At 42.6% G+C, this 12057-nt stretch overlaps 1 protein-coding gene across 4 annotated transcripts in view; it reads right to left on the bottom strand.

Annotated features, from left to right (window-relative positions):
- The window catches only part of ptprn2 (protein tyrosine phosphatase receptor type N2), a 278523-nt gene that overhangs the window by 220224 nt on the left and 46242 nt on the right, over positions 1 to 12057 (bottom strand). For all 4 annotated transcript variants that reach the window (XR_006762692.1, XM_014180660.2, XM_014180659.2 and 1 more), the window contains exon 2: positions 10969 to 11019. Coding sequence is in view for 3 of the 4 variants with exons in the window: in XM_014180660.2 (XP_014036135.1) it covers positions 10969 to 11019 (51 nt within the window). In the remaining variant the exon portion in view is untranslated. The remainder of the gene's footprint in view (positions 1 to 10968; positions 11020 to 12057) is intronic.

Genomic DNA, 12057 nt, shown 5'->3' with positions numbered 1-12057 from the left:
GTAGACCTACACAAGGCTGGAATGGGCTACAAGACCATCGCCAAGCAGCTTGGTGAGAAGGTGACAACAGTTGGTGTGATTATTCGCAAATGGAAGAAACACAAAAGAACTGTCAATGTCCCTCGGCCTGGGGCTCCATGCAAGATCTTACCTCGTGGAGTTGCAATGATCATGAGAACGGTGAGGAATCAGCCCAGAACTACATGGGAGGATCTTGTCAATGATCTCAAGGCAGCTGGGACCATAGTCATCAAGAAAACAATTGGCAACACACTACGCCGTGAAGGACTGAAATCCTGCAGCGCCCGCAAGGTCCCCGTGCTCAAGAAAGCACATATACATGCCAGTCTGAAGTTTGCCAATGAACATCTGAATGATTCAGAGGACAACTGGGTTAAAGTGTTGTGGTCAGATGAGACCAAAATGGAGCTCTTCGGCATCAACTCAACTCGCCGTGTTTGGAGGAGGAGGAATGCTGCCTATGACCCCAAGAACACCATCCACACCGTCAAACATGGAGATTATTACTTTGGGGGTGTTTTTCTGCTAAGGGGACAGGACAACTTCACCGCATCAAAGGGACAATGGACGGGGCCAAATCTTGGGTCAGAACCTCCTTCCCTCAGCCAGGACATTGAAAATGGGTCGTGGATGGGTATTCCAGCATGACAATGACCCAAAACATATGGCCAAGGCAACAAAGGAGTGGCTCAAGAAGAAGCACATTAAGGTCCTGGAGTGGCCTAGCCAGTCTCCAGACCTTAATCCCATAGAAAATCTATGGAGGGAGCTGTAGGTTCGAGTTGCCAAACGTCAGCCTCGAAACCTTAATGACTTGGAGAAGGTCTGCAAAGAGGAGTGGGACAAAATCCCTCCTGAGATGTGTGCAAACCTGGTGGCCAACTACAAGAGACGTCTGACCTCTGTGATTGCCAACAAGGGTTTTGCAGAGGGGTCAAATACTTATTTCCTTCATTAAAATGCAAATCATTTTATAACATTTTTGACATGCGTTTTTCTGGATTTTTTTGTTGTTATTCTGTTTCTCACTGTTCAAATAAACCTACCATTAAAATTATAGACTGATTATTTATTTGTCAGTGGGCAAACATACAAAATCAGCAGGGGATCAAATACTTTTTTCCCTCACTGTAGATACACACACACACACACACACACACACACACACACACACACACACACACACACACACACACACACACACACACACACACACACACACACACACACACACACACACACACACACACACACACACACACACACACACACACACACACACAGTAAACCCCAAGGCATTTTTAACTCAAATACTTATATTAAGTCGAACTGAAAATCAAGTAAAAGTAATTATTACTTAAAATGTTTGTGGTACTGACTTTTTAAAGTTATGATAACAATTAACTTTTTTTCCCAGCATGCTCTACTGCAGGTTGATAAATAGTTTTTCATATCTGTGTTTTTGCATGTACATTGAGTGATTGATTGATTAAACCTTATGCTTTTTAAACTAATTCAATCATTTAGTTAGATTTTGTTGCACCCGTTACTGAAATGGTTGTTCCAGTTTAAATGTATCAAACTCATTTCATGGAGGACCGAGCGCCTGTGGGTATTCGCTCCTCCCTTGAACCTGACTGATAAATGAAGGTCTTAATGTGATTGCAGGTAGGGTTGCCAGGTTTTCCAGAAATCCCGGTAGGAATATTGGAAGATTCCTGGAAAATCCTTCAAACAGGAAAAGTCTGTGTTATACAGGAAAGTCTGTGCTATGTTCAGCAATTATCCTTGTCTTGTAAACAGCTAATAACAGCTAATTGAGAATTATGATGGGGTGGGGACGGCATCTAATCCAGAGATGCTAAATCAAGTCTCCCCAGGCCGATACAGCATTACAAAATGCAGAGATTATTTGTTGCTTAGCCACTTTACAGTGAATGCGATGAACCACATCAAACTTTGCCAGGAGGACTGCACATGCTTTCAATGAGATTTCCCTAATGAAAGATTGGCTCTTCCTTAATGTGTGTATTTTGTATTTAATGTGTGTATTTTTTGTTGTGTGTGTATTGCTCTGTGCTCACTTGTGATCGAGAACTAGGTCTCAATGAGATTTCCCTAATGAAAGAAACAAATGAAGGAAAAAAAAGCATTATGGAGACTAAGTCATGGATAGAACTAAGTTGATAACATGCTGACTTTCCCATGTATTTTAATTTTACGCATGAACGAACAGAACATCTTTGTTGGCCACATGGAGAGTTAAACAAACAAAAGACAACACGCAGAACTGCAGAGTCTATAAAGGCGCTGCATTGCATAGCATCATTTTATGGGCTCCTGATCAATTCTTCTATTTTGTGGGGGGGTTTTTTGCGCTGATCGTAACTTTTTTTGTACATAATGTTTCCAGCATCATTTCCTATGACCAAAAAGAGCTTCTGGACATCAGAACAGCGATCACTAATATTTTGTATTTATTTTTATTCCGATTTTTCAGGAGGGGCTGCAGCAAACCTCAGCACCCCTACTTCCCGCAGCTATGCATACTGCTCACCCGTTGATAGGATAGTCTCGAATAGAGCCTGTCCAGTTTGTGGTGGTAAATAGACAGGCACTAATCGTCGAGGCACAGAAAAGAAAAAGGCAAGAGAGTGTAAGAGAAGCCGACTTGCGGGAACCCTGGCGAAAAAACTAAGTCGGCGAGTACATAAAGCTCCTTTACCCTCCATTTTATTGCCGAACATACAATCACCGGAGAACAAACTGGACAGGCTCTATTCGAGACTATCCTATCAACGGGACCTGAAGAACTGTAATATGCTATGTTTCATGGAGTCTGTTGAACAAGGACATGGATAATATACTAGCTGTTTTTTCTATGCCTCGGTAAGACAGAATGGCAGCATCGGGTAAAGTCAAGGGAGGAGGTGTGTGTCTCTTTGTTAACAACAGCCGGTGCAAGATCTCTAATATAAAGGAAGTTTCGAGGTTCTACTCGTGTTGCGATATCGTACTGAAGATAGCTAAGGAGTCAAGCGCAGGAGAGCAGAGATGTCAATGTAGCGCCTTTAATAGGCAAGTCCCAAAACGGTACAGGTACAAGGTCCATAAACGCCCGAGACAATGGAACACACAGTTATTCACGGAAGGAGGAAAACAACGCTCCTACTATACTTAATACACGGTACACACGTGAATAAACTGAGGAAAAAACCTCCACGAGCAACATGAAAATAACCCCACACAAACCTAAGCGGGGAAACAGGGGTAAATATACACACAGAAATTAAAGCAAATAAAAACCAGGTGTGAATGAATCAAAGACAAAACCAACAGAAAAGGAAAAATGGATCGGTGATGGCTAGTTAGCCGGCGATGCCGACCGCCGAGCACCACCCAAACAAGGAGAGGAATCACCTTCGGTGGAAGTCGTGACAACTCGCCTGAGTTAGAATACCTCATGATAAGCTGTAGACCATACGATTTTCCAAGAGAGTTTTCAACTATATTTTTCGTATCTGTCTATTTACCACCACAAAATTATGCTGGCACTAAGACCGCAGTCAACGAGCTGTATAGGGCCATAAGCAAACAGGAAAATACACATCCAGAGGAGGCGCTCCTAGTGGCCAGAGATTTTTATGCAGGATAATTATAAACCGTCTTAGTTAAGTTCTACCAGCATGTCACGTGTGCAATTAGAGATGAGAAAAACTCTAGATCACCTTTACTCCACACACAGAGACGCATACAAAGCTCTACCTTGCCCTGCATTTGGCAAATCTGACCATAACTCTATCCTCCTGATTCCTGCTTACAAGCATCTTCTGAAACAGTGACGCGCTCAATACGGAAGTGGTCCGATAAAGCGGATGCTAAGCTACAGGACCGTTTCGCTTGAGCGGACTGGAATATGTTCCGGGATTCATCCAATGGCATTGAGGAGTTTACCACATCAGTCACCGGCTTCATTAATAAGTGCATCGACGACATCATCCCCACAGGGACCATACGTAATATCCCAACCAGAAGCCATGGATTACAGGCAACATCCGCACTGAGCTAGGCTAGAGCTGCTGCTTTAAAGGAGCGGGACACTAATCCGGACGCTTATAAAAAAATCCTGATATGCCACCAGCTCAACATCTCCCTGACACAGTCTGTAATACCTACATGTTTCAAGCAGATCACCATAGTCCCTGTGCCCAAGAACGCCTAGGTAACCTATCTAAATGACTATAGCCCTGTAGCACTTGCATAAGTAGCCATCAAATGCTTTGAAAGGCTAGTCATGGCTCATATCAACACCATCATCCCAGACACCCTGGACCCACTCCAATTCACAAACTGCCTCAACAGATCCACAGATTACGCAATACTTATTGCACTCCACACTGCCCTTTCCCACCTGGACAAGAGGAACACCTATTTGAGAATGCTGTTCATTGACTACAGCTCAGTGTTCAACACCATACTGCCCTCCAAGCTCATCACTAAGCTAAAGACCCTGGGACTGAACACCTCCCTCTGCAACTGGACCCTGGACTTCCTGACAGGGCGCCCCCAGGTGATGAGGGTAGGCAAAAATGCATCCGCCATGCTGACCCTCAACATGGGGGCCCTTCAGGGGTGCATACTTAGTACCCTCCTTTACTCCCTGTTCACTCACGACTGCATGGCCACACAACTTCAACACCATCATAAAGTTTGCCGATGTGATGACGGTGGTAGGCTTGATCTCCGATGACGATGAGACAGCCTATAGGGTTGTAGAGGTCAGCCTATAGAGGTCAGAAACCTGGCAGTGTGGTACCAGAACAACAACATCTCCCTCAACGTCAGCAAGACAAAGGAGCTGATCGTGGACTATAGGAAATCGAGGGCAGAGCACACCCCCCTTCATATTGATGGGACTCTAGTGGCGCGAGTCGAGAGCTTCAAGTTCCTCGGTGTCCACATCACTAAGGATCTATCATGTTCCACACACACCAAGACAGTCGTGAAGAGGGCACGACAGCGCCTCTTCCCCCTCAGGAGGCTCAAAATACTTGGCACGGGACCTCAGATCCTCAAAAAGTTGTACATCTGCACCATTGAGAGCATATTAACTGTCTGCATTGTGCTTGGTGTGGCAACTTCTTGGCATCCGACTGCAAGGCAATACAGAGGGTAGTGTGTACAGTCTAGTACATTACTGGGGCTGAGTTCCCTGCCATCCAGGACTCCTATACCAGGCGGTGTCAGAGGAAGGCCCTAAAAATGGTCAAAGACTACAGCCAGCCAAGTCATAGACTGCTCTGCAAACGCACGGCAAGCGGTACCGATGCACCAAGTCTGGAACCAACAGGAGCCTGAAGAGCTTCTACCCCCAAGCCTTAAGACTATCTGCACTGACCCTTTTTCGTACTAACATTTTTGTCTCATCACATATGCTGCTGCTACTGTTTATTATCTGTCACTTTATTCCTAGTTATATGTACTGTATAAATGTACCTCAATTACCTCGTAATTCTGCACATCAACTCGGTACTGGTACCCCGTGTATATAGCCACGTTTTAAATGACGTGCAATAAAGATAAAACACCAGGTAAAAATCATAGCTGTTATTTGGTCTTGGTCGGGTACTGACCAAGACCAGACGGAGAGTACATATTACACCGGTTTTAAGGTCTCGGCACCGGCTGCCTGTGAGTTTTAGAATACATTTTAAGATTCTTCTTTTGGTTTTTAAATGAATCCACGATTGTGTTCCCCAATACATGTCAGGTCCCTCAGGTCCTCCGGCACTGGCCTTTTAACAATCCCAAAGCTTAAGACCAAGAGGCATGGAGATGCAGCCTTTAGTTATGCCCACAGCCTCTGGAATATCTTTTTAGCTTTGCTTTTCCTTAGGGTGCTTTTTAGTCGTTCAATTTTTATTGTTATTCTTTTGTTTTTGATCCTCTTATGTTTGTTGTGTAGTAAATATTTCAGTTTTATTTTCATTGTTTTCATTCGTTTTTTTGCCTGTAACACACATTGTGTTGCATTCCATGTCTGAAATGTGCTGTATAAATAAAGCTGGATTTGATTTGATCATTACCCATTGTGTATTTATTATTACATGTTTTACTTTTCTAGTATCTCTCTAATTTCTTTCTCTCTGCATTGTTGGGAAGGACCCATAGGTAAGCCTTTCACTGTTAGTCTACACATGTTGTTTACGAAGCATGTGACAAATAATAGTTGATTTGAGACATTTATAATACAAAATTTTTCAGGACAAATAGGTAACATGTCTCAAAATGACAGGGGCAAGGGCCACAACAACATGAGGTGTTTGAACAAACCATCGGGGTCTGAGCTCAAACACTGATCAAGGCTACAGGAGCTTTCAGCTGGCAACAAATCAATATATGTGTCCACATACATGACCACATTACATGCCAAGAGCATTGGTAAAGCCCAACAGGGGGCTAACCGTAATCAGTAGAAATTAATCTCAATCAATCAAATTGAAAATTGAATTATGTTAAACATACAACAATAACTAATCAATTTTAATTAAATTGGAAAAGAAAAGGCTAAATATAGAAAGAATCTCTGTAGCTCTGTATTGTAAAGCCATAGTTTGCGTCTCAAATGGCACCCTATTCCCTATGCAGTGCACTACTTTTGACCCAAATTAATGCACTATATAAAGAATAATGTGCATTTGGGACTCATACATCGAGTTGTTTTGAATGTGTGTGAGGCCTTTGAAAATAAGGTGGAATGTTGATTGACAGATATAGGTCGTTATCACTAAAACGTCACAATACGGTGCAGAGCATTCGATTTGGCTGCTGGGGTGCAAGGAGACCCCCAACTCTGCTAAAACCATTGACAACTACGTGCCGTTTTCATGGGATTGGTTTAGTAAATGTTATAACTATTTAGTTTTAATATCATCACCTCTTCAAGAGCATTGTCAGAACTACACATTTACGATTATTCCACATTTAGCTCTATCAAGTAACTGCATGCTTTTCATGATCAGTAAACATCAATCGATCATGTAGTTTCAGATACGTGAGGGTAGCCTATCCATTTGGCATGTAGCTAGCTAGCTAACTAAGCAACTAACGTGTCATTTAGCTTGGTTCATCAGAGGTTAGGCTTTTGGAAAGAGCTTGACATTGGAAAGTCCTTGTCCTGGTAAAGTTGTCAGTCAGACTAGTGTCATCACCACTATGGATGGCAAGCAAATATAGCCATCTACTTTATCTCCTGAAAGTTAGCTTGTTAACTAGCCATATGGATGTGATCTGTTATTAGATAGCTAGCCAATTTGACATGGTCCATCAATCAATGTAGGCTATCATGTCTGTCAGCAGCAATTGGGATTAAACACTCACAATGTTGAAAAGGGGATAGTGTTAGCTAACTTCGCTAGGTAGGTACGTTGGTTGGAATACATTAGGTCTACTTACCACATTATGTTTAGCCAACTGTACAAAGTTTCTACCGGTAGCTTGCAAAGTAAACATTACCACCTAACAGTACATTGGCTAATGCGCCCTTCTAGAAGCTGCTTGACAGGCAGACCCCCACAAAGGATGGGAAATTAACTAAAACCACTCATACTTGTCAGGTATGGTTCACTTTTATTTTATATCACTCAAATATTCAATTAATGGGGGCCAATACTTAGAGATATCGTGAGACTACCCTCACGTATTTGAAATTACATGACCAATTATTGATGTTTACTGATCATGAAAAGCATGCAGTTACTTGCTGTATTACGCTGATGAGAGACCTAGAGCTAAATATGCACAATCGCTTTGCATGGAATAATCAAAAATCTGTAGTTCTGACCATACTCTTCAAAGCGTGATGGTATTACAACCAAATAGTTCATATTTATTTAACAATGCCTTAAAAATGGCACGCAGTTGTCAATGATTTTCACGGCGCTTGGGGTCTCCATTTGATTGCAAGAAAGGGCTACTAGAAACAGGTTGACTTGGGGGAGCGCATGAAGCACTTAACCACTGCACCTTATGATTCTCAGTGTCTGGCGTAAAAGGCGATGTTCGTTTTCTTTGTTAAGTGCTCACCAGAAACAGACACCTGGATACAAAACATCTCGAATTCAAAAACGATGAAATCTCTATTCTTGTGAGCTTTCATTTGCTATTCACAATGAGGAAAAGGCACCGATGATTCCTCCCATCTTCCAATATCTCTAGTTAACGGAGACACAAAGAATTTCAAAGACAATTCTCAGCCATGGAAAAGGGGCCATATCTTGGTGAGGGGTGTGAAATGAGTTCTTTCTATAAATCTCCCTCCTGTGTCACTGACCGCCATGCCAGCAGTAAGCTGAATGAAAAACAGAGTAAGGTTGAACCAGCCTAAAATAATCCAGGTTAGTTCTTCAGGGACCGAGAGCAGAGAATAAGTGGCGGAGGTAGTTATACAACCACACACTCATCACACAGTGTTATTCGTTAGGAGTGAATGAGTCTATATACAGAGCAACAGAGCATAATCTTAGATACGGATAAGAGCGCCCACGTTAAACATTTTCTTAAGATTTTAGATTGGGAGTTAGATTGATGGAGATCCAATGCAAGTGTTCCTTTGCAAGCTTCACCTCATTTGAAGATTGATTTCATCATGAGCTCATTCGGGCTAAATGAAGCGAGCTGCGTTCATTCAAACTAAATAACATTTAAGCCCAGACGTTGAGTCATTATGTTGACTGGTGTAAAGAAAAATCTAACACGCAAACACACACAGATGTGGTGTCTAGGCCAGGGATCTGTTAGAAGTATATGACAGAGAACATGTATTAAGCGTCTCAGAGTAGAAGTGCTGATTTAAGATCAGTTTTGCCATTTTAGATCACGATGAAGCTGGACAAGGGGAAGTTGATCCTGGATCAGCACTCCTACTCTGAGATGCTTGATACATACCCGCCCCTCAACGACTATCAGGACAATTTCCTATGGGGAATACATTAAGCTTAACCTTAATCTTAACGACGCTGCCTTCTGTTCATCCACACATGTTTGTGTTGTGTATGCAACTGTACACGATTCTTCCCAAAGGCCAAATTAATAAAGCCTCAACATTTCCCCCCCTCACTCTATGTCATGAACATTCATAGCTAGATTCAAAGTAAATGTAGGAGCATACAGAGGCAATTCATTCTATACTCTACTGTATATATAACCATGAGAACTTGATTGAGAGACATAGGTTCTGTTGAGGTGCTGTGTGATCAAAAAACCCTAGAAATATTTATAATTTCTTTCCATTTTATTTATGTTTTGCCCTATGAACTTTGTGCTTCTCTCATACTTGACTCATCAGCTATGTTTGAGCTGAATGTACAGTGCCTTCGGAAAATATTCAGACCCCTTGACTTTTTCCACATTTTATTACGTTACAGCCTTATTCTAAAATGGATTTAAAAAATAATAATAATCCTCAGCAATCTAAACACAATACCCCATAATGACAAAGCGAAAACAGGTTTTTAAAATGTAAAAACAGAAATACCTTATTTACAGAAGTATTCAGACCCTTTGCTACGAGACTTAAAATTGAGCTCAGGTGCATCCTGTTTCGATTGATCATCCTTGAGATGTTTCTACAACTTGATTGGAGTCCACCAGGTAAGGTAATTTCAATTGATTGGACATGATTTGGAAAGGTACATACCTGTCTGTATAAGGTCCCACAGAGCAAAAACCAAGCCATGTGGTTGAAGGAATTGTCCATAGAGCGCCAAGACAGGATTGTGTCGAGGCACAGATCTGGGGAAGGGTACCAAAACATTTCTGCAGCATTGAAGGTCCCCAAGAACATTCTCAAATGGAAGAAGTTTGGAACAACCAAGACTCTTCCTAGAGCTGGCTGCCTGGCCAAACTGAGCAACCGGGGGAGAAGGGCCTTGGTCAGGGAGGTGACCAAGAACCCGATGGGCACTCTGACAGAGCTCTAGAGTTCCTCTGTGGAGATGGGAGAACCTTCCAGAAGCCACTCCTCAGTAAAAGGCCATGACAGCCCACTTGGAGTTTGCCAAAAGGCACCTAAAGACTCTCAGACCATGAGAAACAAAATTCTCTGGTCTGATGAAACCAAGATTGAAATCTTTGGCCTGAATGCCAAGTGTCACGTCTGGAGGAAACCTGGCACCATCCCTACGGTGAAGCATGGTGGTGGCAGCATCATGCTGTGGGGATGTTTTTCAGCGGCAGGGACTGGGAGACTAGTCAGGATCGAGGTAAAGATGAAGGAAGCAAAGTGCAGAGAGTTCCTTGATTAAAAACCTGCTCCAGAGCACACAGGACCTCAGACTGGGGCAAAGGTTCATCTTACAACAGGACAACGACTCTAAGCACACAGCCAAGACAACGCAGGAGTGGCTTCAGGGCAAGTCTCTGAATGTCCTTGAGTGTCCCAGCCAGAGCTTAGACTTGAACCCAATCGAACATCTCTGGAGAGACCGTAAAATAGCTGTGCAGCAATGCTCCCCATTCAACCTGACAGAGCTTGAAAGGATCTGCAGAGAGGAATGGGAGAAACTCCCCAAATACAGGTGTGCCAAGCTTGTAGCGTCATACCCAAAAAGACTTGAGGCTGTAATCACTGCCAAAGGTGCTTCAACATAGTACTGAGTAAAGGGTCTGAATACTTAAGTAAATGTGATATGTCAGCTTTTTATTTGTAATACATTTGCTCAGGCCCTATGGGCCCTGGTCAAAAGTAGTGCACTATAAAGGGAATAGGGTGCTATTTGGGATGCAAGCCTTAGTTTCCCCCCGGTCGTGATGAAAAGCAATGAGTGCTTTAGAATAGTGTGTGTGAGTCGATACCATCACTGAAGGGCTGCTGTATAATGAGGGTGGTGGGCGGTTGGTTGATTGTCACTTCTCAGAATAGAACCCTTTGAAGTTTGGCTGGCTTACCATTAGCGCAGAACTCGTAAGGTGTACAGAGCTCATCCTCGAACAAGCAACCTGAAACAGCGAGAGAAATGCAAACTTAGAACAGAATTTACAACACATCACAATCATTCTCAAAGGACATTACACTTTCAAATCAAAGGTTGCCAGACGTTTTCAGACCTCTAGCAGTCTAATGCACGATGAAGCCACATCCCACGACATCGGTTGTTTAGATTGAGCTACAACCCTCCACCCCAAATTAATGGAAAAGATAAGCACTGAATAAAGTAAAAACAGGAAATTAGACAGTGCATATTTTTTCCATTTATTTGGGATTGAGGAATTAGCTAGATCTGCACATTAGTCTACTTCTTAAGACTGAATGTATCTGAAAAATATTCATTCGTGAGGGAAATATCTCCTTAGCAAAGCGCACGTTTTAATTGACTAAAGTATTAAACAAGTTCTCTGACATTTTGTCCAAAAGGTTAATGCACCATTAAAGAATTGATCTGTTCAATAAAGTCTTGGTGTCTGATCACATTCATCAAAGTCTCCTTACTACAGAGAAAGGGGCAAATCAAAAAGCCAGCCAGTCAGGCAGTAAGTCATTATTGAAATAGAACATTAACAACAACACTGATGGCATAGGTGACATCAAGTCCCTTTTAGGAGTAGGCTACAGAGGCACACATCACCATGATACACCACTGCACTGTGCCTTTAGTTTTAAGCACGACCTCTACGCCACTGTGTTCCATAAGTGCCAGCTGCCAGCCAATACTACACCTCATAGAAAAAAGGGTTCCAAAAGGGTTCTTCAGCTGTCCCCACAGGAGAACCCTTTTGGGTTCCGGGTAGAACCCTCTGTGGAAAGGGTTTTACATGGACGCTAAAAGAGTTATGCCTGGAACCAAAAGGGGTTCCTCAAAGGGTTCTCCTATGGGGACAGCCAAAGAACCCTGTTATGTTCCAGATAGCAAAACATTTTCTAAGAGTATACTTAATTGACTTGAACAATTTTGGGTGCATCAGTGCTACCAAATTTGATTTTGTGCACCCACCCTGTCTGACAACTTTTTTCATTACACTGGCTACTTCAGATTATCA

This window comes from Salmo salar, chromosome ssa29 (assembly GCF_905237065.1).
Source record: "Salmo salar chromosome ssa29, Ssal_v3.1, whole genome shotgun sequence".
Taxonomy (NCBI): Eukaryota; Metazoa; Chordata; class Actinopteri; order Salmoniformes; family Salmonidae; genus Salmo; species Salmo salar.
Note: the sequence above shows the minus strand (reverse complement) of the source record. Positions and strands in the feature narration are given on the sequence as shown.